Source organism: Papilio polytes, unplaced genomic scaffold, assembly GCF_000836215.1.
Source record: "Papilio polytes unplaced genomic scaffold, Ppol_1.0 DF824292.1, whole genome shotgun sequence".
NCBI classification, from domain to species: domain Eukaryota; kingdom Metazoa; phylum Arthropoda; class Insecta; order Lepidoptera; family Papilionidae; genus Papilio; species Papilio polytes.
In genome coordinates, this window is record NW_013524912.1 from 244,351 (window position 1) to 270,833 (window position 26,483).

Genomic DNA, 26,483 nt, shown 5'->3' on the forward strand with positions numbered 1-26,483 from the left:
CCTAAAGTGCTGTACGGATCTCGATGAAAATTTTGCACAAATGTAGAATAGTGCAAAAGAATACATAGGGCATTATATTATTACCATAATAATTTTCTCATGGAAGGGCGTGTTTTTTTTAAGATTATCATGGTTGTTGATGTTAATTTACAGAACTGAAATGATTATAAATTGAGTGTTTACAATAATGGATTTAAATAAAAGTCCGAGGCAAATTCTAATAATTTAATGCATATTTTGGCATTTCATTAGTGACCTAATGCAGTGGATACTTCGATAAACATTCCATATACACTTCATAAAAATAAGATTAACTTAAAAATAAAACACATTTCATTGTTGTACAGAATTCATACAAACAAGAATAATAAAATTAAAATAAAAATTATTTTACACAGTACATTTTGTTAGGCCAACATTTTAGGTCATTCGGTTTAAATTCTATATTTTTGTAGCATTCTTAAAATAAAAAAATAAGAAATAATACGATATCCTGATCGATGTTGAGAATTCTTTTCTCTCAAGGTAAATATTTAAATGGAATGAAACAATTTCAGTCATAGATAATAACAAATTTAAATAAAAAAATGGCATTACTGATGTTATATATTTCATGCAGTTAAGCGTACTAAAGAGCTCTTTCCATTTTCTTATTTATACTCCTAAAATTGAAATTTTACCAAAGAATTTTAAATTTTTATCATCAAATTTATATACAATTTCATAAACGCTTACATCCTCAGATACTGCTTTCGTTTCTATTTAATAACGTTTTTATTACATTTTATCTAGTATTATTTTATGATCAGTTACGACAAAACTTTGCCAATCGAAGAATATTCGAGAATTACATTGGTTTTTAAAATGTAATTTTACAATTTCTTCAGAAGAAACAATATTTCTAAGATCATTCGAATTTTTTCATAAGATATTTAAAATTCTCCTTATACCTAGTGGTCATAAACTTGAAATTGTCAAGACTAAAAATCCAGTTTTAAAATTATCTGTAATTTAAAAAATCGGTAATTGACAACAATTATGGACGTATTCAGACTAAAGCAATTTATTTTAAACATGTAATTAGTTTTGGAAAAAAGTTGTATTTTCGAAATTTGCCGTTCAATGTAAACACAACCTAATTACGATTATAATAAATATCATATTTACATGTATCTTGTCATTTTCAAGTCCATGCCTGTCATTCTATGACACTCCAAACCACTTCTAGTACGCTTATTAAAAATATTAATATTTAAAAATTGAAAAATCAGTGAAATAACGTTTATTTTTTTAAACTAGAAAAATATGCACCTTTATATGCTATTGGGTATACAACTGCGTGTTTGTTTAAATAGAATTTGTTATTTTATCTGAATATCAGCCTTAAAATAAACTTAATCTAAACTTGTAAATTATTATTAGTACATGAAAATAATTAAATTAAACATGATTCACAGAATTCGTTGATTTTTAAATCAATTCAAGTCTTTTATACAGTCGTGTGTTGTGCGAAAACTGACAGAAGATCTGAAATGTTTTATTTAAAAAAATATAAATAATAATTGTACCTTCATAACCAATATTCCATAGAAAAATACATTATACTGATTTGACTAGTTTAAATGGTACAGTAAAAAATAGAAAACGAACAAGATTTTTTCTTGTAATAGCGGACTAATTGTAAATAATTTATAATTAAGATGTATATTTTTAAAGGTGGGTAATGAATTTACGGGAATCTGCTATTGGAGACTGCTAACCGTCAAACCTCTGTATAACATCTTGTTATCTCTGTCATACATAAGGGAGTAACAGAGATAGCATGTTATACAAGTCTTGACAGTGGAATCTCAACTTAAAAGCTGATACAAAGATAACAAAATCTCCATACATTGATGTTATAAGATAGATTTTTCAATTATGTTTAAGTCAAAATGTTAATACAATGACTTGTTACAGGATTTTTTTTTAAATAATATAAAAATCAAGAAAAACCTTTCTTTACTCTTCAATCTTTCAGATGGTTAACCAGCATTCATTTAGGGCATTACGAAATGATCAAGTATACATCAAATCTATCTAAAAGCCTGACAAAATTATGATGTCAATCATCAAGTTATAACAATTTGTATACACATTTGCGTTGTATCTGTAATCAAAGGATTAAAGCGCGGAACGTTTCTTGAGATCTTGTTTCGTTATTTTTCAAAGGTGACAGAGAAATATGTAGTGTAAATTTGTATTTAATGTTGATAAAAATTTAGTTCGAGGTAATATTGAAGCAGGGATTTCTATAGGGTGTTCCCGCAATGAGCCTCGCTTGCAAGAACCCTACTTGGTTCATCTAAATCTAAAAAGCTTGTAACTCGGCTCTTGCGGGTCGTAAACAATCGTTTACTTCTTCGAGCCGGACTCGCCTTTGGATCGGTTCGTCACCGGTATCTGAAATAGTTAAAAAAAAATCATAAATTTATTGTTATTTTAAAGGAAATTATCAACATATATCAACACATTTAAATTCCTTAAAAGTTAAAATGGAATTTTCGCAAACTTTCAGACTGAAAGTGGATAAAACTAGAAAATTTGTCAAATTATTTTATAGACAGTATCTGTAATATTCTGTTACGATATTAGTTTTCCAGAATTTGTTTACAAGTAAAATTTTGAAAGTAACAATTTTTGTTTTGCCCATCACATAGCATATAAACATCTCACTAATTCTCCTAGAAGAGAATTATTTATAATTGACAAAACAATTCGCACATTTCTGAAAAGTCTACGTTCGCAATCTGTAACACAAAGCTTGTAACACACAATGTTCATATAAATGAATAGTTGAACAATTAAAGACAAGATTAATAATTCATTTTGTAAAAAAATGTTAAATATAGTGATACTAGCTGTACCTCGCTTAGCGGCATTTTTCTATACATTGGTAGGGGTTATAATTAAATGTTATAACATACCTTAATAAGTAGGTAACCTTTAAATCCGATTTGTAAATTTTTAGTGAGCGCGTCAAACTTCAGAACGTCATTATATTAGTACAGATTATCAATAAACGGTTAGTACGGTTTATTAATTTATTGTTAGTGTTAGTACAAATGTACAAACATGTTTTGATTTACCGAAGCACGTTGGTCCTCCATACGACCTGATTGTGCGCGCATGATCAAGGAGAAAAAGTCCTCGTCAGGGACAGTCTTGGCTTTTTCGGGCTTCGCCTCGGGTTTTACCTCGGGCGCTGCCTCGGGCTTCGCCTCGGGTTTTACCTCTGGCTTTACCTCGGGCTTCGGCTCGGCGGGATGCGGCGCCGGCTCGGGCTCCGGCTGGCGACGCGGCAGCTCTGTTCTCTGGTCCTCGAGACGAGAGCCCTAGCAGTAAATCAGGTTTTTATTATTTTTAATTTTTGGTTAATTATTAAAAACTTATTTGCTGCTGCAAAATTCCATCAAATTAACATAAAAACATTTCTTTTTAGCTTCCCTGTGAGCTATTCGCGGAGTTATCGAGTATCTAATTTGGTTCTTACTACATTTTAAATGAGTACATTCTCATCGATACATAATTATTTACCTGGAAGCGGGCGATCATTTCGAGGAAATCGTCCTCGGGCTTCATGCTGGTGGTCAGCTGGGGGCGCAGGCCCGGCAGCGAGGCGCCCTTGTTCTCCTTAGCAGGACTCTTCGGTAGCGGGCGTAGCTCCGCGCGCTGAGAGTCCATCCTTTCTGACTGCATGTCGGTTATCAATGCCAATAATTCTTCGTCGGGGCTGTGGAGGTATATATTGCAGTATCAGCAATTGTATGAAAATTTCAGTAAATTCTTGCCTATCTATTAATGAGATACATTGGCGGTAAGGAGGACTCTTTATTAGATCGCCGATAGTATTGAAATAAACCTTGGAATTTATTTTCGAAGAAAACTAAGTTATTTCGAAAGCGACATTCTTTGAAGTCAAAGGATAATAAACTAGAACTTGAAATTCTACGAAAGGTTCTTTATGCTGGAATTCGAAAACATGTTTTCTGGAAAATCTTATAAAGGAAAACCTGGGAGTGAAGCTCGGCTCCGATAATAATTTACGTAGAATTTATTTTAATGTTGTTATATCATTTAAAACAAATCTACGTGTTTTGGCTTTCATTGTAGCTATTAAATGAAAATACCTAAAGTTACGTACCTTTTACAATACTATCGATATGCATTTACAGGAACGCATTCGTCAGACGCAATAAAACATTATTTATAGCACAAACATTATATCGACCTTGGTCAATAATGGTTACCAAAACATATAAAAAAATATCAATTGTGTCTTTGCGTATGAAAAGATTTTTTTTGTAACTAATACGGAATTATTCAGTTAAACCTTTATTCAATAACAACAGTTTTATCTATGATTCTTATTAAAAATATATGATTTTGCTTTTTATTTCAAAAATTTAATAAAACGTCGAAAGACACTCAAGCATTAGCTATGTTTAATTTAATCGATTTCCTTTATTTATGACAATCTAAATTTCTCGAAATTATTATAATATGTTTCTCATGATCAATGAAAAATATTATTCTAATTCACATTGTATTTTGAATTTAATTGTATTGTTTTTAAATTAGGATTACATAAAGTGATAGATAGAAACAAGATTTTAATGTAATGTTATGTTTTAATTTAAAAATAAAAAAATAGAGATACACCCGTTCCCCAGGTCCCTGACTAAAACGTGTTAGGTGACCAAGAGGGCGGCATGAAGCTGTCTTAAAAAAAAACGAAAAATAATAACTTATCAATAATATAATAGTATACCAGTAATATGGTACCACTTTATTATTTCCGATCACAAAAAACTTCAATAAAACTAACACAAAAATTTGCGATAAAGTATCAATACGATTTCTGGGAATTTTTCGTGATATGTCCTCAATTCTTTGCAATATTTGTCAATGAATAGACATTAATAAATTAATTAAAATTTCTTGATAAACCTTTAATACCAAAACCTCTAACTATGTTTATCAATAAAATAGAAAAAGAAACTATAATATCTATGAGTATAATTAGATAAATATCATCTACCGTGTAAATTTATAATTTTTTTAACCTTAAAATAAAACAATTATATAAAAAATAATGCAATAAATAAAATAAATATACAGACGGTATTTTTTCGCCCTTCGAACTCATTTCTGTTCGCACACTAACACTTTGAACTAAACAATGAGTGCGTTTGATCAGCGCCGGGTTTGAAACTGCAAAAGGGATTTTATGCGCAACAACGCGTCGACACCGTGTTCACTTTGTTACAAAGGCCTGTCCACAACAGATGCGTAAAAATGAAAACAACCAAAATAACGTGGAAAGAACAATTTAATTTAGCTAAATCCGACATACCCTTTTATGGTAAAGAGTTAGATAATTAAATTAAAAACTGTGCAGTTGCAGATGACAACACTTTACATAAGTTTTGCCAATTCAAACAATTTATGAAAGCAAACACGTAAAAATTATATAAGTATAGATAAATAGATATTATACTATACGAGAGAACGATATACGATAGATAAGTTTTTATTGTACTACACAAGAGTAGCAATATATTAACGTATTTGCACAAAACCTGAAATAAGACTGACTCACGTATTTGGTGAAAACCAGTCCAGTACATCATGAATTTATAACGTACAAATGTGTAGTGTAGTGAATAAGACAACTTATAATTTTAGCTGGATATAGGTTACTGTATCGATTAAAATGTTTAATAATTTAAAGCACTGCAATGCACATTCGCCACACCATATGAGGTGTTACTAATATTCTGAAGAGAAAACTTTGTTGTATTAGGTTCATTTAAAAACGAATAGGCCGAATTTAAGGTTCTGTAGTCAATCAAATATTCAATATGCTTACAATATCCACCTAAGGAAGATATATCGATACTGTAAATGTGGTTTTGACAGGAAAATTAAATCTCGGATCTCTGGAACAGCACTCAAAGTTTTACGCAACAAGTTAAAGGAACTTGTTAAACATTGATTTTACATATTCACTCGATATCTCACTAATTCATCGGTTCAAATAATTTTGTTCCAATATTTGCTGCAAAATTAGTTACTCGTACACGGAAGTTTCAGTTTGTTAGAGTTTGAAAATTAAATTAGGTATACTGAAATTAGTTCATAGTTTATCATGTAAAATTTATTAGTGTTTTGCTTTAGTTCGTAATAAATTAATTTAATACATTAAAAGTTTTCTCGAGTTGCCTCAACAAATTATAAAAACTAATGAAGTAAAAATTATGGGACATATTTAAAATCTGCCATTAGAAAGCTACGTAATCACTAAGCATCATTCATTTTTTTAATTTCTGCACGAACGACGACGCGGACAAAAGCTAGTAGACAATAAAGTTCGTGTCGGGCGAAACACTGCGTTGTGTAGTTGGAAACCTTTCTGTGTTCGGATGTAAATCTCGAGTGTTGACGACTACGTCACGATAGCGATATCGCACCTGTCACGCGCACCTTATATCTGATAACTCTGAGTTTCCACTGCTGATACACGTGTATAAAACATGTTGCTATCTCAGTTTATTTAAGGGGGGATTAGAGGGTCGCCAGTATGTGTTTGGGTGTCTCATCAGCGAAATCAATGGTAATATCGACGCGAACGTATTCTCTTTCAGACTTCACCAACGTTAGTGGTTTTTTTTTTAATTTAAATATTATACTTAAAATTGATTATTTGTCTGTGTGTTTATTTGCAAAGTGAGTAAACTGAATAGATTTGTAAATATATAAAAAACGTATGGAGCAAAATTGGACAAAAAAACTCTGCGAGTCGACTAACGACAAAAGTAGGTCGTTGTGTTGGTTGTGCGTGACGTCTTGTTATTGCTTACCTCCTGTTCTTGTCGTCGGTGCTCGCGGAGCGCACCAGCTTGTCTTGAAGCGTAGCGCGCTGCCCGTCCATCCGCTTCGCCTGACAGCGGCTCACCATCTCGAAGAAGGACTCCGACGTTTTATCCTCAGACCCTGCCATCGCTACTTTACCCCGTTTCGAACCCTCCTCCCCTTCTCCATCATTCCTCTTTGTATCAGGCGTCAACTGAATTTCGATAGGAACGTTGACTTTACATCCCCCAAGAAATACTAAGGCTAACTTTCTAGGACCAAGTTAAAGGCTAAGATAGTCCTCCTATACAGTGCTTATAAATTTACGTTTACAAATGAACACGTTTTAATTAGTATATTCCTAGGGGATTAGGATAAAATATAAAGTAAAATAGATATAAAATGTGAAAGTCTGTAAAAAAAAAGGGATTAAGGAAATGCTTAAATTGACCCAAGGGATTAAACAAAATTCGAAAACACAAAGTGTATTGATTGAAAATTAAAAAAAAATGAACAAAAAAAGGGTTCATAAATATGATAGTTACTTGGATCAACGCCAGTTGTTCCATGCTTTGTCGTCTGACACGGAGAGCATTGAAGATGCCGCTTATTTTGCCTTCCTTCGGGGTGGTAGGCGCGGGTGGGGTAGCCCGCAGCGGCATCACACACTTGACCTACCTCTTCCACCTCGGGGCTCTCATCAGGCATGCCCAGCACCTTCTTCAGATCACCAACATTCATTTGCGCAGTCGCCATTCCCAAAATATCACCCAACTATTGAAAAAAAAAAGAAATATATATATTTGACATTGTGTCGTTTAACATAACTAAATTTTATCAAATGATTATTCATTGACACATAATCTTCTTAGTCACAATGTGCTTTTTAGTTAGTCAATCTTACTTTAAACGTTTTCGTATTCTAAAAATTTGCGCAATATATGATCTTTCGCATTATCATCTGCGGAATTGGACAGAGGCAATTGATTTGCTAATATAGTTAAAAATAGTCATATAAAAATTGCTTCGAACAACCTCAAAACAAGAACCACTAAAATAGGAACCCGTGTTTGCCAAATAAAATTCCCGGCTTGTGAACACGCCTACCACAGTGTGATTCACGAAATGAAATAAAGGGTTGAAGCTACCGCCACAAATCAAAGTAAACTGTCTTCATTATCCAATCGAAATGGTAATATAAAAATTTACAAGACCCCTTAACTCACAGTCAAGGCAATTTGGTAAAATGTCAACGCTGTTTGTTTAATAGACGTACACGAAATGTCAGAGTAATTTTAAATGCATGTACATATCGACTGCTGCAACATAGGACTCCACTGCCGCGACAACTACATTAAAATACATTGCCATCCCTCTCAAACATATATACAGACAGAGACAAGAATATGTACCAACAAAACTGCCACGACCGTGGAATTCCACGGTAACTTATTGATACTAATAATACGCCTGACGATTCCTGAATCGGTTGCAATTACCCTGCCTTACTGTAAAAGAAAATCCTTTGAAAGGAATGTTGTAATGATTTCTAAATTATTTATACATTATACGGAAGGGCTATTGCATTAATTTTAGAAAATTAGCTTTAAATGTACATATGTTATAGAGTTCTATAAATGTATTAAATCAGAAAACATTTGCTTTTCGTAACGAATTTCTTTTAATTTTTTTTTTCATTTATTTGGGTAAAAGAACAATAGCACAAGAAAAAAAAATATACAGTACAATTCAAAAGTGTTGAGTAGATGTGCCATCCACAACTTTACCACATAGTAACTACAATAATAAAATAAATCTATAGATAGGCTAAACATCCGAGTGGTACTTAATGATATATTAATATTATTGATAGTTCAAAGTTTTAATAATCTCTATTTTAAGGTTATTTTTAGTTACATGTATGATATCTATATCCTTAAAATTGGTATTATAAGAATTAACAATTCGATTAAGTGGTGACCGCAAGCCCGCATTAGTTCGGGACCAGTTTGTTGAAAAAAGTTTTGAAACATTTCTGGGATGAGCCCTTGTGGGGACTCTGTACGATATTCTTCTGGTTAAACAGATGCAGTCGTACCTATTATGGCACAGATCGTGGAGTAGCACCGCTTCATGTTGAAGTCGTCTAGATTTGAGACTTAGTAATTTAAATTTAGCTAGGAGGCCTTGATACGATAAGTATGTATGAAAACATCTATAGTTTAGGCAACGAAGATATTTTTCTTGTACAGCTTCTATTGATTTTATATATTTATTATAGAAAGGATTCCAAATAGGCACAGCATATTCGAGTTGCGAACGAACTAGGGTTTTATACAAATAGAGGTAAGTGGTTGGATTTTTAAATTCTGCACAATCAATTACTCTTGATTAGTTGGAAAAAAGTTTTAGTACTGTTAGTTACAAAACCTCTCAAGTTGGTTCGTTCATTTATAATAATAATTTTAATAAAATCAAAATCAAATTTAAGCAACAATATAATCCGAGTTCCAGTTAAGTCAACAAAAAAATAGGCCGCAAACACGAATACAGCTTCTGCTCGGGCAAACGCATTAAAAATTCACATTTCTAGACGTTTCCGTTTCAATACAAACTGTTTCTTCTAATCAACGATCTCTTTTGTAAGGAAACTAATCTATTTACTTGATTAATTATCCGACTTAAATTATATTTACTAATGCATATAAATTCAAATCGCGAATCGGCAATGAAATCTTACGTTAAGAATTGATAAAGCTTAAAGTAAATATAAACGCGAACCTAAACATTCATAGGTAAAATAGAAATGTGATCGATTATCGAAGATATTTGAATCATGGCGGAATCGCATTAATTACAAATTTCCGTGCAAACCGCTAATTTCGGGGGAATACTCGATTGAACACCTCAATGCTCTCGTCAAACAGATATTCCAATTAATTCTAGAAACTTAATTAAACCGATGCTATAATTCCAATTATGAACTATCACAGCTCAATAACTTTAAACTGTTTTTAATATTATACTATATCTTACTATCTTGCTAAATTATAAATGCGAAAATGTGGGTGGATGTTTATTAGAGTTTGTAGCATAAACGGCTCTAAGGATTTCGATGAATTTTGTCGTTGATGTAAAATGTAGTCCGGAAGAACAGCTAGGCTAACTTATTTTTGTTATTTTAATTACATCGGAGTGTGGGCGACAGCTAGTCCATACAAATTACAACGTCCGATTTATTAAAAAGAAATGTAATATGACCATCACGGGATTAAAAGCAGTTAGTATATGTTTAGAAAAAAATCAATATGATAAATTCAAAAGTATCGCAATTATATCCTAGCCACAAATAAAAATTGGCCTGATGACGCTTAAATCGGCTTCTCTATTATATCAAATTCTAGTTTACGCAAAGAAATCAGTTTCATATTTAGTTAAAATATGGCGAAGGGTTTTATAAATCTAATAATCTTGTACTCGTAGTTGGCGTATGTTTACTGACAAAGTCGTCTAGTTTTTTGAGTTGCTCTGCATCCGATATAAAAATGACTTGCTAGAAACAGTTTTAATTCATTTATTTATTGTCAATTGTTCGACATCGCTCCCAAAGATTACTAGCAACACCAAAAGAGTCCATTTCATTAACTTACCTTGATAAAACTCATTAGACTTGTATAAGTCAAGCACACATGACCAATGTACAAACTAAACAGCTTGCTATAAGTACAGTAGCGGCAATCCGCGGTGTTCCACATTTAAAAAGTTTGCCCTGTTCTTGAAAATAAAACAATAAAAACCATTTAGCCGTGTACCATTGACTAATATGGTTATTGTTCGCATCTCAATGAGTACACAACGTTTAAAGGAAGAATCTTAAAGGTGAACCACGGACAGATTCCCCGACTGTACTTAGCAATGACGATAATCTGTAATATAGCAAAATAACTTTTTCCTGTTACAAGATCTAACTCTATCAATATTTATTACTATTGAATACAGATTATCGTCTTGCAATATCGTGAAAGCAAACATTGAGACACAAAAAGCATCAACCAGATATATTGCATGCATGCTTAAAGTATCGGTCTAATACCGTATCTATAAATATTTAAATTTAAAAAAAAAAATTAAAACCTTTCAGTTAATTTGATCTGATATTCCGATTCAATTATTTTGTTATGTTCAGTAAAGCTGAGTATTTTTATGACTAAATTATAACACGCAAATATTGAAAATGTTATGATCGCGTACTGTTCTGGAAACATGCATCAATTGCCCGTAGCAAATGTAAACACATACCTGTTGTATTAGTTCATATCCCGAAACCGAAGTTAGCATAGCAACATGATAATGTTAATTTTGAATGATGCTAAATGCAACCGATAAACCCTATACAAACCTCTTTAGATATATTGTAATGTTCTTTAGCGTAATACAAAGCTTTTTCGTGATTTCCGAGCGCGGCGTGAGCGTTGCCTAAGGACCAACAAGCTCTGCCCTCGCCGACTCTGTCTTGTAGTTTTCTAGCGGCCGCAAGATGGCGCGCGTGGTAACCTTCTGCTATTCTGTACTCTCGTAGTAATGTGTACGTGTTGCCTAAAGAGTAACAAGCCTGCGCCTCCACTGCTGCATCGCCCAGCTCCTCGGCAAGAGCCAGGGTACGCCTGTTGAAGAATTGAAAAAATTGAAGCGTATTTAATTATCCACACAATAATGGTGGACAATGGTGGGAGGCGCTGCTATCGCTGTCAGAAAATTAAAAACCTACATAGGCATAAAACAAGAAAAACAAAATAAAATTACATAAAAAGACATTACGAACAGTATCTTATGACACTTTTTTGACATTGACAAGGGGGCGCTAGTGAGCTGTCATAATTTAGTTCGTCTCATTCCCACCGGGTCAGGCAACTTTGTCTAAGGATGTGGGTAGATTTATAATTGACAGTCTATGTATTTGACCTGTGTCACACAAGATACTTTCCGTAGTGAGTAACGCGCAGCAAAAACTACCGTATTAACGAGCTATCGATTGTTTGCCGATCGGCTCAACAGAAAACATCCGAATGTCAATAGTTTATACATAAACTTTTTAAATACAACAGCCATTTGAAGAATCAATCAACAGTAGTTTACTAACAAATGGCAGGGTCTTGTAAAAGTTTTAGTAGTCGAGCGCCCAGCATAATAGTACCTCGTCAGTCAAATCAATTAAACATTCAGAATGTGTTCTTGTTAACTATCGATCAGCGTGTTAACGATAAGTAAGGTTGTGTGAAAACGTTTCGTTTACACGTTTCCTAGAATAACATAACCAACACTTTAATGGCCTTTTTTATATAATAAATTATGCCGTAACAGTTTTCAAGCAGGAAATATTGTATGATGTTCACAAAGACACGGGCACAGTACGTAATTGTTGGATATTAAAGTACTATAAAAGTATAGAAGTGTTTCGCTCGCCTTTTCTGTAATAAATTAGACGTAAAATAGTATAGTCTATTCCGCCATAGCGCTGGCAATAAGAACAAACAACGTTAAAAGCAAATTTAAATACATTTCGCGCTTGGAATTATTATAATGTTGTGTTAGCCTGTAAGTGTATCCATGATATTGTGTTTTAGTTATAATTACTTTTCTTCATCATACAGAACTTATTTCATGTGGTACGTTGACTTCCTATTGTAAATAAATAAATAAATAAATACATCTAACTTCTAACTAATAAATGCAAAAGTTTAGATGGATGAATGGATGTTTCTTAAAGTTTACAGTCTAAACTGCTGAGCGGAACTCAATGAAATTTGGCAAAGAAGTAGTGAATAATCTGGAAGATCACATAGGCTTCTTACTTTTCTTTTTTATTTTTAATTCCACGCGGACGGTGCTTGGTCGAAAGCTAATTAAACATAAAGTAATTTATTGGCACGTTATCGTACAATAGTATAAGATAACATCAGTTCCCGAATGAGATCAATGCCTAAAAGCACGACCTCACAGAACTCATTGATGAAGCTGATGATTCTGCGTTGATAAAATAAATCACCAGCACAGTACGAAATAAAAATAAGCAATAACTTGGATATAAATATCAACCTGAACCTGAAAATGATAACCTGGACGAATTAGAAAATATTTCAGTTCATAACATCAATAAAACTATGAAAATCATATGGCGGGATACCTTTTTATTGAAGATTAAATTTCATAGCACAATAGGCGAATAACTCGCGTAGCATCGACGCAGCAACGAAGGTATTCTTATTAAGTTAACTTAAACGTCTTTAAAGACGAGAAATGTTTTATGGGACTAATAAATATATTCTGCATTGAACAATGAAAGCATCATAAAACATTCTTTAACGTAATTTTAAATCTAGGCAGTCTCTAAAAATAAGATGATTAAAAAACAATTAATTCAATACAATTAGGGTACATTTGGGTTTGGTACCAAATCTACTACGAATTAGTTTAACACTACTAGTCGACAGTACCGAATGGCAGTTTCGACCGGTACATTACTATAATGACATTAAACAAATGCGTCAAGAGGTACTGTACAACCAGAGTTTCGTGTGTGTGCACCCTATGGTACCAAAGTAAAGATGAAAAAGAAAAGGGAAACTGAACTTGGTATTGTAGGAAATGAATAATAATAATAGAAAAGAGAAATTCATGCTAATAACTTACTTATAATGCTCCGCCGCATTTTCAAATTGTCCCAGGAATATATGACTGTTGCCGAGGTTGCTATTAGCTCTGCGCTCTGCCGCCCTGTCCCCCACTTCTCTCGCTATAGTTAGCCTCTCTGTGTGATATCGGATGGCTCGCGTGAAGTCCCCCAGTAAATAACACGTATTGCCGAGGTTACCGCAAGCGCGACCCATCGCTTGTCGGTCGCCTAAACTACGCATTAGATCGAGATTTTCTCTGAAACAAAAGTTATATTAATAGAAAACATTGAAACAAATTATGAACCATGTAAATTCGTTCAAATTGAAGGTAAAAAAATTATTGCATAGGGGAAAAAGCATGGGAATAACTGATGTGTTTGGTTAGCCTTTACATTGTAGACAATATCTACAATGTCGTGTCGAACGACATTCTAAAAGTGTATCACACTGCAAAACTCACTTTAGATTATTCTAAGAGCTCTTCTGCGGGATTTAATATGAGTGCTTTCATATTTCCTTTATGGAGTAAGAAATTCAATAACTCAAAATGGAAACCCGGTGACCTAAGAAGCGTTGAACATCTTTATTATTTGAATTTCGCGACGCCTTAGAAATCATGTAAAACGGTATTCCATTTCCGCTGGCGTCCTAGTGAAATATTTCTGAAGAGCACGAACTGTTGCTTTTTGTTGGAAAAGATTCCCGCTTGTAAGCTTTCCTACAAACGTTTCGATTACAAAAGGATATTTAGAAATACGGAACAACATCAGCTATATCCTATTTAATTTATTTTATAACGCTCATTTTATACTTTCGTCGAATTTACCAAGGATATTACCAAAGTTTTTAAGATAATTAAGAATCTAAGTAAATTTCAAAACGGATTCTGTTCATTGTTATTGTGCAAAATTTTAAAATTGTTTATCGAATTAGTATTCCATTTGTTGCAGAAAGGGGTCAGCGCTAGACGTTAAATTTAACAACAGAAAATGATATCGTGTCACTGCAACATCTCTAAAAGCATTAGCAAATTGCGGTTTCAATTATACAGATGAATTTAAACTTGAGAGAAGCTACAATACAATTCGCTGAATTAATTGTTTAAAACAACGCAACAAAATATGTAATGTAATACATTTATAACAGTAATAAAGTCATGTTTATAAAATCACTGTAATTATTAATAAGGTAACCACAAACATATTAATAACTCGATTCATCGAAAAATAATGAATTGATATTGATAAGCTATAATAATGAACGAGTTCGATGAGCCGTGCTTTAATTAATTTTAGCTCAAAAACCCAAAACGAATATTTGAAATAAGGGTAATTGGAAACGATGGAAAAACTAACTTTCGACCTAAAATGATTACAATAGGTTCGATAGGAGAATAGGATGATAGGGTAAATGACAGAGAGATTTAATTTTGTTAATAAATGAAATAGGTACTTACTCGTAGTATGTGACTGCTTGCAAGAGGCACTCCCGGACCTCCAGCGGGAAGTGTCCGGGATCGTTCTGTCCCACGCGGCCGAGATGTTTGCCTTGAGCGTGGTACACGTTACCCAAGTTATAAAGAGCCCGCCCCTCACTAAGCTTGTCTCCCAAAGACCGGGATATTTCTAAATGTCGTTTACAACATTGTATCGCCTCGGGGAATTTGCCCATAACTTTTAAAGTATTGCCTAAATTACCTGACGCTTTTGCTTCACCTAGTTTGTCATTTATTGTTCTGTAAATGAAGAGTTAATTAGAACACAAGTAATTGTTAAATTGAATTCCCTGTGTATTCCATATTATGCTTTCAAAACATAAATAATATCATAAATAACATTATAAAAGCTCTATGTGTTTTATATTACTGGTTTGGTACTCAAACAAATTTACTCGTAATTAATATGTAATAACATCGCTCATAGGGAATTATAATTTGAAATTAATACCCGATTATTCCATAAAAACCTACTACACATTTATACTAATGTAGTCAAGTATTTCAATGATAATATATTATTACAATAGCCCTCGAAGAGATTTCCAATAAGTAGGTTGTTGACTTCGTTGTATAATAAAATATAATACGATTCCCGACAGGCGAAGAGGTTCATTAAAGGCAAAGGTAAGATCCTATTAAGAAAATTAAATGAAACGTACAATGTACCTACGATAACAAGCAAGAAGTTACAAAAATACATACATTATTATGATTGTTCTTTGTGTTCATATTTAACAATTCAAAATAAAATAAGTATACATCATACATTAATTTTGACTCAAAAAGTCCTTAAACGGAAGTTGTGGGTTTAAACTGCCAAAACGCCGTTTCTTTACAAAAAAAAAATTCTGTTCAAAGACAAAGAAAAAAATCAAGTGTTTTATTCTTGGTAAAAAATATTTTGGCTTGAGTATAAAAAGTACAGATTTAATTAATATGAAATTTAAAAGCAATTATGGTTCAATCTTTGCTGTAAAGTAGATTTTCTTTTGTTCATCTTTGAGACGAGGTAAATGTAAAATGATAAATATTATAATTATCTAGATGAGACGATGAGGACATAAACCAGAAAGGGTTAAGAATGAATGTGGATGACTACAAAGGAAGACCGAAGAAAGTATGGAGGGATTGTGTGAAAGAGGATATTCTTAAGAAGGGAGTGGATTCAGATATGATGGCTGATAGAAATGTATGGAAGAGAAGCACGTACTGTGCCGACCTACCATAAGGGATAAGGACAAGTTTATGATGATTATAATTACCTAGCTAAAGTAAGATCGTGTTTGTGGAACTGCATCGCTTTGTTGTAATCGCCTAAGTAAAAGTAGGCATTGCCGAGTTGGCTGTAAATAGCGCTGAGGGTGCGAAGATCGTCGGTGCCGGCGCGTATCGCCGCCTGGAAGAAAGCGACGCCGGCACGGCAGTCTCCCGCCTTGCAAAGTCTTTCACCCTCTAATGCTAACTCCAGACACATAGAACCTCCATCACAACTCTGCAATTATATGTATCGATAACAACTCTGAAATAATACCGGATTAAAAAAAAATACAAATCAAATTTTGCCTTGCTCCCTCAGATCCCTTATTTTTTTTACCAAAGGGGCATGTTTTATTAACATTATAACGACTAAGTTAAGGTAATACTTATAATAATTCTGTTCTGAGACTTCCTAAATGAAAGCGACTCTAACTGCGCCAGTTAGAATACAAAGTACTGTACGAGTTGGAATAGTTTGAAACATCATTTATTATATATAAAAGTAACATTACCATGTTCACAACTGAAGTGGTAAGGATCAGAGCTCCATTAAATTGATATTGAAAGGAGCTTTCATCCTACGCAACGGAAGCATTGACTGCATTCCCAGAACAGCATCGTAGATATAAAATAAATCTTCGCCTACGAGCCACGGGAAACAACGTAGAAATAAATTACAAATACTTGTGACGGTAAACCAACGCTTTAAAACGCAGTAAATTAGACTACACACCAATGTTACAAAAATGCACATTTACAGCCAATGCACATTAATTTAAAAACAACAGCTAAATACAACAACATTGATTTAAATATCTGACATCAAACTATGTTCAGTTGAGAATATTTTTTATTACGGGTCCAAATTAAAACGTAAGTTTTATCAAATGTCTTAAATACTATATTAACCTAAAATTGCTACGAACATAAATTTATGTTCAGCTGAAATCTAAATAATAAACCCTTAGCTGTAAATATAGTAAAACCTAAATATTCTCTATTTAATAAAGCTCCAAGTATAGCCTTTTCAAATTCCCATCGGCAAAAGCCACGTCGTTTTAATGATTTTTGACTTTGAGGATTTTACATGCCACCGCTTTTGATTGGAAGTAGATTGAACCAGCGCGGCGAAATATTTGGGTCTAAATTTTTATTTAAACATATAAAAAAATCGGCTTGCAAAAACCCGACGCATCACACAACAGCATAATGGCTAAGTGGATAACAGATCTGGGAGTCGTGAGTTCGAAACCTATTCGACAACATTGCGAATCATATCTAGACACCATCTGGGAGATTTTACGAAATTAATATAGAAAGGGCAGCTAATATTTCTCAAATAAACATATTACTTTATATTCTTTGGAGTTTAAAGTTCAATTTATTAAACAGTTTACATGATAGTTAAGACTACAGCTAATCATTTCTGTTAAAAAATTGTGTTATACTTACGAGAGCATCTTGTAACCGTTTAAAGTTTTCTTCTTGCACTAATTTTTCAGTAAGAATAACTCGATAAAAAGGTCCGTGTTTAAAAAATGTATTTATAAATCACGATAAGCGATATAAACATTTAACTGGAATTATTATAGATAATGTAACAAAGAAAATCTCAATCTAAAAATGACTATCAACATTCTTCAACTTTTGTCAACTTATATTAACAAAAGCTTGTATTTTACTTGAACCCATAATTTAAAATAGCTCACAGTACATAGAATTCTGTTAAAAAAAACGTGCGAAATAAATATACTTTAAACGTTACAACTCAGGCATCGACTACTGTGACATGAGAAGTAATAAATATGGTGGTAAACGATTTACCGTAAAACTAATAATCAAAGTTACCGTGGAAGAAATCTGGTCGATTTGCGATTGGAGCGGAAGAGCAGAGCGTCCCGGCACCAGCAAATGCAGCGAAGCTACTGGGGGTAAATTCAAACTGAGCCTGCACAAGCCTCACACTCACACGAATGCAGCTTGCACACCGCGATCTCACGTCTGCCTATACGTGTGAACCATCTCAAATATTTAACTACTATAATACCTTCCAATAACTATGATTCGTTTCAGATCTCGTTGTTTATTATGGTCGCACTAAAATCATCACTTAGAGATTAAAAATTAACTTTTTTTTGGAAACATTTAAAATCATAATATGCAATCGGACTTATTGTCATGTTTAGTAATTACAAATGACATATTTCTAATCATTTTTTTTATCTACCTATGTAGATATATTTTATGTGTGCATTTACGTTCCCTAGATATTCCTAACCATTGGACAAATTGATAGATGGGGAAACAAGAATGTTTCGAGGACATCGGATAATGTTTATGGAATAAAAAACCGAAAATAAGACTTTTTTTTTATAATAAAAGGGCGTAGAAAAATAAAGAGCGGCGTGAACACGGAGGTGGTCATCGTTATGACAGAAAAAGATTCACACAACTTTTTTTTTTAATATTTAGAATTTTTGCAATTATTTCAATTTTCACATTTCAACTCTCGCAATGTTCTACTTAGTCCTGCCTGTCAATCATTAATCGTTTTAGAATCAGTAGCAAAGTTCACAATAACTAATAATTAGGTGTGCACTAACTGATACGAAAAACTATTTTCTTGGAACCAGATAATTAAGGTGAAAATGTAAGTCAAATTAATTTATTTTTAGTAGCTAAAACATTTTTAGAACAGAAAAAACTTACGTGAAAAAGTTACATTTAAGAAAAAGTCAAAATAATCTATGTGGCCCTGTGACTGTTTTATGCCAACTGCAGTAATCGATTGGATTGAAATTATTCCTTCGTTGCGAACATTTTAATTAATGGTTTGGAGCCGCTAAAGTTTAACCAAAATTCGTTTATGGTGATTGACACGAAATTTAATTAAACTGTCAATATTCACCCGTCATGCCCGTACTGCGATGCATTCCTCCCTTCAATGATGTCAAAATTTCATGCTTGCATACACCGCGCCAGCGGGAAACACTAAGCGATCGAACGCGTTAAATCCATTAGTAATTTCGAATAGCTATCAACAACTACAAACGTAGTGACTAAATTCCAATTAAACACAATTTATATTATTTTTAAAAATCAAAAGTGAGCATCCTATGTGTCCCTCCACACTATTCTCTACGTCTGTGCCAAATTTTATCGAGATCCGTTCAACAAACCTCCATCCCTCTATCTATCTAAACTGCACAGGATTGGACATGAATCTTAGAGAGATAATCAAACCGGATAGAGGAAGGCCGAATAAAGTATGGATGGATTCAGTGAAATAGTATATGCTTAAGAAGGGAGTGAGTTCAGATATGACAGCTGATAGAAATATATGGAACAGTAACACATACTATGCCGACCCTCCGTAGTAAGTTGATGAGAGAGATATTTTTTGTTTCGCAATTAAACATAAATAAATAAAAGTAAAGAACAATAGTACTAAATATTAAAACAAAATACGTTTATTGTCACGTTTTTAACTTTTAACTTAGGCATTGGATGGAGAGGTACAGCCGCGGTTTTGTTGTAAACATTCATTGCAAATGATAAAAAGAAAATGAAAACGATTTAAAATCCATAGTGAGTGACAGTGTCCAGAGGGGAAATCGTACTCACGAACCTCGATTAGATTGGCAATACATTGAAAAAGTGGGGACATCCGGGGATATTGCGAATATTATTTGTAACTTAACTCTACCGATTACTGTTATCAGGTAATGTATGAGAATAGTTAACTAAGTTTTCGTATTAAGTGCCATAATCTCTGCATGTAAAAAAAATTGTGCCTTACCATAAACTTGGACAATGTTAAAATACATTTCAGCTTAAACTTAAGACAACCATTTTATACCGTATTTAGCCTTGACATGGATTTTTGACTAATCATGATTATTGAAACATACATACGTAGGCGTACTCAATGCATTTTTGTCTCACTCCATAAAAATAAAAATACTTATACCGAAAAACTGTGACACTTATTTATGTAAAACATATAACAGTATTGGAGTCCGTAATATCAATAAGAGGTGGATAGAGTTTTCTGTTTGTGGTAATATGTGCAATTTACGAACACTTTTCCTTCAGTTATATACGAGTAGTATAAATAAAATTTTGAGTTCAATATGAAATTTAAAAATCACATAAAAGCGTATCCGTAAAATCCCACTCCTATCAAACTTGTATTAAAGGACTTTTGTTCCTTTAGACAAATGGACAAGGGTTTCGACGATGGAAACAGTTATTAGAATGAAATACAATCACAATATTCCATTAAAAAGCCTTTGTTGGTGACATTTCGAATATTCTGTTTGTGTTAGTCAACGACAAAAGAACGGTAAAATGATTTCATGCAATTGGAACGTTTTGTTAAAACAAAACTGCTCCATATAGGGGACGTCGACAGTATCGTCGGGTGAAATTCGTCGGACATTTTGCATTAATACTTCCTCTCTGGTAAAGACATATGTCGATCACTTTTAGGTCATGTCATCGGAAGTGGGCCACGCGTAATTGAAAAAGCAAGGCCTGCGGTGTACACTACGACCTACATTCACGGGAGAACACTAATTTTATACGCTACGCCCTGTTATTAGATTTCAGGTGCACTTTCCACTTACAGGATGCTATGTCTACTGGGACAAGTCTTCCGCATGCCTTACATTCTCCATAACCATTTAAGTAAGAACTGCCTATTAATGCTCCATTCCATGTTCTAACAATTTTAGGCATGAAAAATCAAGGTTTGGATTATTACTGTCGTTTTAATTTGTATTTTTCACTAAGTTACTAAGTTACACACTTATTGAAAATTACGAACTAGGTATACTACTCCGTGACAAGTGGACTTAAAGCTTATGAAATTATTAATGGGAACTTATCTAGGGGTATTTATGTGTTCAGTGAAGGGGACTGGAGACTGAGACAAACACAAACAGATGACAAGACGATTTGATCCACTTTCAGGTTAGTCAAATTAATCAGGAAATTAAGAGCATGAATGATGCAAAATACTATATACAATATTATTACTGCCACAAGGATTTCGTTCTTGATTCTTACTTTATAACACTAGCTTTTTTTCAACGACGAAAGCATTCTTTAGTTTACGAGCAAATATTATCTCATATAATAAAGACGAATAATGACAAGTTTTAATTTACCAGTTTATACTGAATATTTAATTTAATTACAATGAAAGACAGTGATTGTAGAGTCTTAATAACATTACTAAAACAACAAATTAGACAGTACAAAGCATAAATCCAATTAGCAACCAATTAATAACATGCTCGCCAGAGTGAAATATACAGAATACAGTTTCCAGTCTATATCAATACATTGATGCATATACTGTTTCAATGCTCGTATTTCGTTACACTCAGACGTATTTGCAGTGGCAGGCCATTTAGAATAGTCAAAACAACATATTGATTTCAGAAGGGATGTGAAGGGGGAGTGTTACTGGTGGAGTGGGAGGGGAAAGGCAAATGTTTTGTTTGTGTACATCCTTTTCTATGCCATGAAATAAATAAAGGCAGGTGACATATCTACGTTTCAATTTTCAGATCTCAAACGCGATGCCTTTCACTTTAATATTCTTAGACATTTACAGTGTGTCGCTTCCTATTTTCTATTGTGGACATAATATAGATAATGCCTTTACAAAGGTACTGGAAATTTAATCATGAAGGTATCCTCAATTTCGTATGTTATTGTCCGCGCAGGCTTAGTGGACGTTCTACCCGTTCATATGATAGACTTGAATAGGAAGCCGTAACCATGTCGCGTATGGGGGAAAATTAAATTGACAATACTGTGAGTCTGCACTGGCGCAATATTTATGTACATGCACAAAAAGTATTTTGCTCTATCCGGTTCCTTTATAGAGGAACGACATATTGTCGTTTGTACTTCGGTCAAATTAAATATTAATGCTACAATTAGAAGTACAAACGTCAACATAATTATATAATTCGCATAAAGAAAATTGGTAGTAACATTCGGAACACATTTGGAAACTGTAATCATAAAACTACACGGCACTCGACAAAGTTATTAGTGTGATCCAATTCGGCAAATTAATTAGCCAAAGAGCCAAAAATGAAAATTACAATAATCAAGCGCTGATTTTTAAAAAAAATTGATGGGAGGTATATCTGTTTCTTTGAAAAACATTGATAACACTAAATGCGATAAGCACGTTCTTACGGTGATGGAAACCATCGTGATGGAACACAATACAAAGTTATGAGTGAAGTCAACCCACACATGTGGAAAATCATCATAACGAAATCGATATAACATAACTTAACGAAATCCTATATCCTTAACTATTTTTAAAACCATTGATGCTCATATAATACATTAAAATTATTTTGTGGTATTTAAATTATGATATAACAGCTGTCGCCCGCGACTCCGTTCGCGCGAAGTTAAAAAAGAACTTAATTAGTAGTCTATGTATTCTTCCAGACAATGTCCAACATATATGCGAAATTAGTAACAAACAATATTACAACAAAAGTAACAATTAATATTAATCAGGTTATCACTTCTAATGTCATATTGAGGGCATCTTATTCTCATAATATAAAAATATCGATAAAATTCAGATATAAAGTAAATTATTACTATATTTCATTAACTAAAACAATTCTTTATTTGTCGTTCTGTTTTTTTATTAATAAAATAGCTGTTCCCTTGCAGCTTCATTTGCATGAAATTGTGAAAATTTTATTTCATTGTTTACTTTTGTCAAATTATCAAGAACAAATCTCAAAATGACATGACATGACAAGCCTTAGTAATCTTGCTTCCTTGATGTTGGCAGCAACTTACGGTATCTTTCCCACAGGGTTTTTATCAAAAAAAGGGATTATACAAAAATATGCAGTAATTGCTGACATCTTAGACTACAAAGAAGTGCGTGTTTACGCTTCATTATAATAGATTGCAATATATTTTTTGCCAATACTAAATTATAATTAATTAATTAGGATAAGGCAGGGGAGATGATGAATCACAAAAAATAACAACAATATTATCTTTGGCACACTGAAAAAAATCAATAATACCACATATAATTTTATTGCAATGAACGCATTTCTTAATTGCAAATGCTAATGATGCTTAAATTAACATAAAACATGTTAACTCAATGTGAACATAAACCAGTTCTCCATACATAATACTGATTGAATAAGCACTCTAAAGTTACATGGTTCAGTTGTAGTTGTTAAATATAAGTATTAAAGAACTAGTTTTTGCAGTGCCTTCGTTGACTTGAACATAGCCTATCTGTTCTTCCAGGCTTTATTCTATACGAACTGTTGCCCGTAACTTCGTCCGCGTGGTATTAGAAAACATACTAACTATAAAAATTACAAAAAGCTTCGTATCCCATGTGTACTCCAGACTTTGTTTTATATCTGTGCCAAATTTCAATAAGGTGTTTAACCGTTGCAGAATAATCGAGTAAACATTAAAAAATTAAATTAATGAATCCCACGGGAACCGTAACTATTTCCAGGATAAAAAGTTGCCAAATGTGTTCTTCCAGACTATGCTCTAAACCTGTGCCAAATTTCATGGAGAACCGTTCAGCCGTTTAGGCTACAAACGCTAACAAACATCCATCCATCCGTCCATCTAAACTTTCGCATTTATAATATTAGTAAGATCTATGTCAAATATTGTTGACATCCTTTTGTGAATACCTAGTAACATTCATTCATCCATTTATTTTACGCTTTTATAATATCACTAGCTGTTGAACGCGACTATGCTTGAGATGAATTTGAAAAAGAAATAGTTAAGTAGCTGAGGTGTTCCTCTAGACTATGTTCTACATCTGTGCCAAATTTAATAAAGATCCATTTAGTCGTTTAGAGATACCCTAGAACATACAACCAAATTATTAATATTAGAAAGAGTAGATATAGTAAGAAGTAACATTATGTTAAGTAGTTAATTACATTAAAAATGCAAGTTGCGAAAGTTTAGATGTAGAGGATAGTCTGGAAAAACACATAGGCTACTTGCTTTTTTTTTTAATAAGGACAGAGGTACGGACGAAAGATAGTATGTAAACAAAACACAATCAATATTACTGTATTACATGTTTCTCATCCCTCTTATTCTAATGACTTATTTAATGAATTCATTAACATGCCAATAAATAATTAAAATCACTCATAATCATTAATTTAATACCTACTTTACAATTTGTAATATTCAAAATGTATTGCATGCCATTGGCTGACATCCCAAGTCTATACTGATATATTTTCCATATGGTAATACATGTTCCAATCGATATGATCAATTAGATATCATTACTAGTTTTCAGCTGAAACACCTTCCATCATCATCATCCACTTGCCTTTATCCCTTACAGAGGGTCGGCATAGTATGTGCTCTTCCATACATCTCTATCAGCCGTCATATCTGAATCCACTCCTTTCTTAAGCATATCCTCTTTCTCACAATCCATTCATACTTTCTTCGGCCTTTCTCTTCCTTTGTAGCCATCCACATTCAATCTTAACACTTTCTGGTAAACCAGTCATTTCCTTTTTTCTTCCTCATTTTCTTGTCCCCATCATTTCGTCGCATAACACGTCTTCCATGGGGAAGTAAAAATAAGGAAGTTGCTTTCTTTCACACTATGTTCTACATCTATGCCAAATTTCATCCATTCAGCAGTTTAGATTAAATACTCTAACAAACATCCATCTTAACTTTCACATCACATTAGTAAGATGAGATAAATTACATGTAACACAATTCAGATATAGTTTTGTAGAAATGTTTTTTAAATTTACTCAACATTCTTATAGTAAAGAAAAACACAACTATGCATATATCGGCGAAGAAATAGAGGGCCCGCATGGTTGACTATGACCTAGTTACAACTAACTCAGGGCAGGCACCGAGCCCCTCAGTGGATACATATAGTGAGCCTTGAACTGTTATGAAATACATGAAGTCCAAAGAGCAACCAGTGCATTATTGAACTGACTATGGACTTGCTTATTTATTTGCTAATAAGTGTTTATTTATATAAATGATAGTATAGTAAACTCAGTCGACTTTTATTGCTATTGTTTCTCATTATAATAACAGTCAATGAATAAGTGTGCATTACTGTGACTCAGTAAGATCATAACATTTTTAAAAAGATAGTGTTACAAACAGCGCTATTCATACAAACCATTGACAAATAGAGTAAGAATACAATTTAACAAATGACTCGATAGACAGATTCAAGTTTGGATGCTTGGTTAGACATTTTCTGTTATGCAAACCTCCGCAGATTCATATATGTACATGATATTAACATGTATAAACCATTCTTTATATTAGATAAACATAGCTTATTCCCTACAATATATTTTAAAACTTTAGTTCAGAACACCTTTATTGAATCACACTCAATTGTGCTTACATAATTTTTAGCATAAGGTATTTCTTGTTAAGTAATAAGTTTTATAAACAAGTTTAGCAAATACAATGTTAACAGACCATTGTAAATTATAAATAATTACTTTTAAGGGAATAAGACATCCAAGATCTATATGCGTGGTCTTTTCTTTCGATTCGTAAATTAGTTTTATTTGGAGCATGTTACTTTTTAGTTCAAAATAAGTTTTTGCATTGTATAGATAACACTGAGATCTGGGGTTAAATTAATAATGAAGACATGATAGATAAAGTCAAGAGTAAATAGGTTGGCGCGTAATTTACGTTACGTACTGACAACTGCACTGAGGCAAACAAGTCGCTACTTCCGTATTAGGACCCAAACGTGACTCATGCCACTTCGCTTAAATCATACCACTAGGAGCTGTGAACATGGTTATGATAGATATCGTACATGTATCTAACTTTGACACAGTTAAGAATCTTTTTGAATAATTATTCATAACATAAATATGTTATTATATTCTTACTTGCGTATCCGTCGATAAATTCTCGGCACTGGCACTTACAGACATTCTAAACACTTAATTATATAATGACACAAACAAACAGAAAATTTAAATTTGTACTTTAGTTAATTCTCATAACTTTGTTTACGTAGAGTGTGTTTGGCGCAGGGCGTTTACGAACGGTTAAGTTTACAGTTGACACCAGTTGACACCTGCACA

At 33.0% G+C, this 26,483-nt stretch overlaps 1 protein-coding gene across 2 annotated transcripts; it reads right to left on the reverse strand.

Moving 5' to 3' along the window:
- Window positions 1-210: 210 nt before the first annotated feature.
- Window positions 211-26,483, reverse strand: LOC106102808 (G-protein-signaling modulator 2). Of its 2 annotated transcripts, none has more exons than XM_013282403.1 (10): window positions 26,286-26,483; window positions 16,329-16,558; window positions 15,025-15,303; window positions 13,585-13,824; window positions 11,294-11,558; window positions 7,573-7,668; window positions 6,903-7,000; window positions 3,577-3,772; window positions 3,129-3,374; window positions 211-2,442 (listed from the first exon to the last, which is right to left on the reverse strand). In XM_013282403.1, exons 1-10 carry the CDS (start codon window positions 26,328-26,330, stop codon window positions 2,395-2,397), a joined length of 1,743 nt encoding a protein of 580 aa, XP_013137857.1. In that variant the 5' UTR covers window positions 26,331-26,483; the 3' UTR covers window positions 211-2,394. The 2 variants fall into 2 exon arrangements, with proteins under 2 accessions (XP_013137857.1, XP_013137850.1); XM_013282396.1 differs by having other exon boundaries at window positions 6,903-7,108.

What these genes read in the sequence shown, in the direction of transcription:
- LOC106102808 (XM_013282396.1), bottom strand. Translation starts at nt 26,330, where the DNA reads ATGTCTGTAAGTGCCAGTGCCGAGAATTTATCGACGGATACGCAA. An exon ending in AATGCGGCGGAGCATTATAA is followed by an intron (nt 11,559 to 13,584) that starts GTAAGTTATTAG and finishes ATTCTTCAACAG; the next exon opens with GCGTACCCTGGCTCTTGCCG. An exon ending in ATTACAATATATCTAAAGAG is followed by an intron (nt 7,669 to 11,293) that starts GTTTGTATAGGG and finishes TTTTTTCAATAG; the next exon opens with TTGGGTGATATTTTGGGAAT.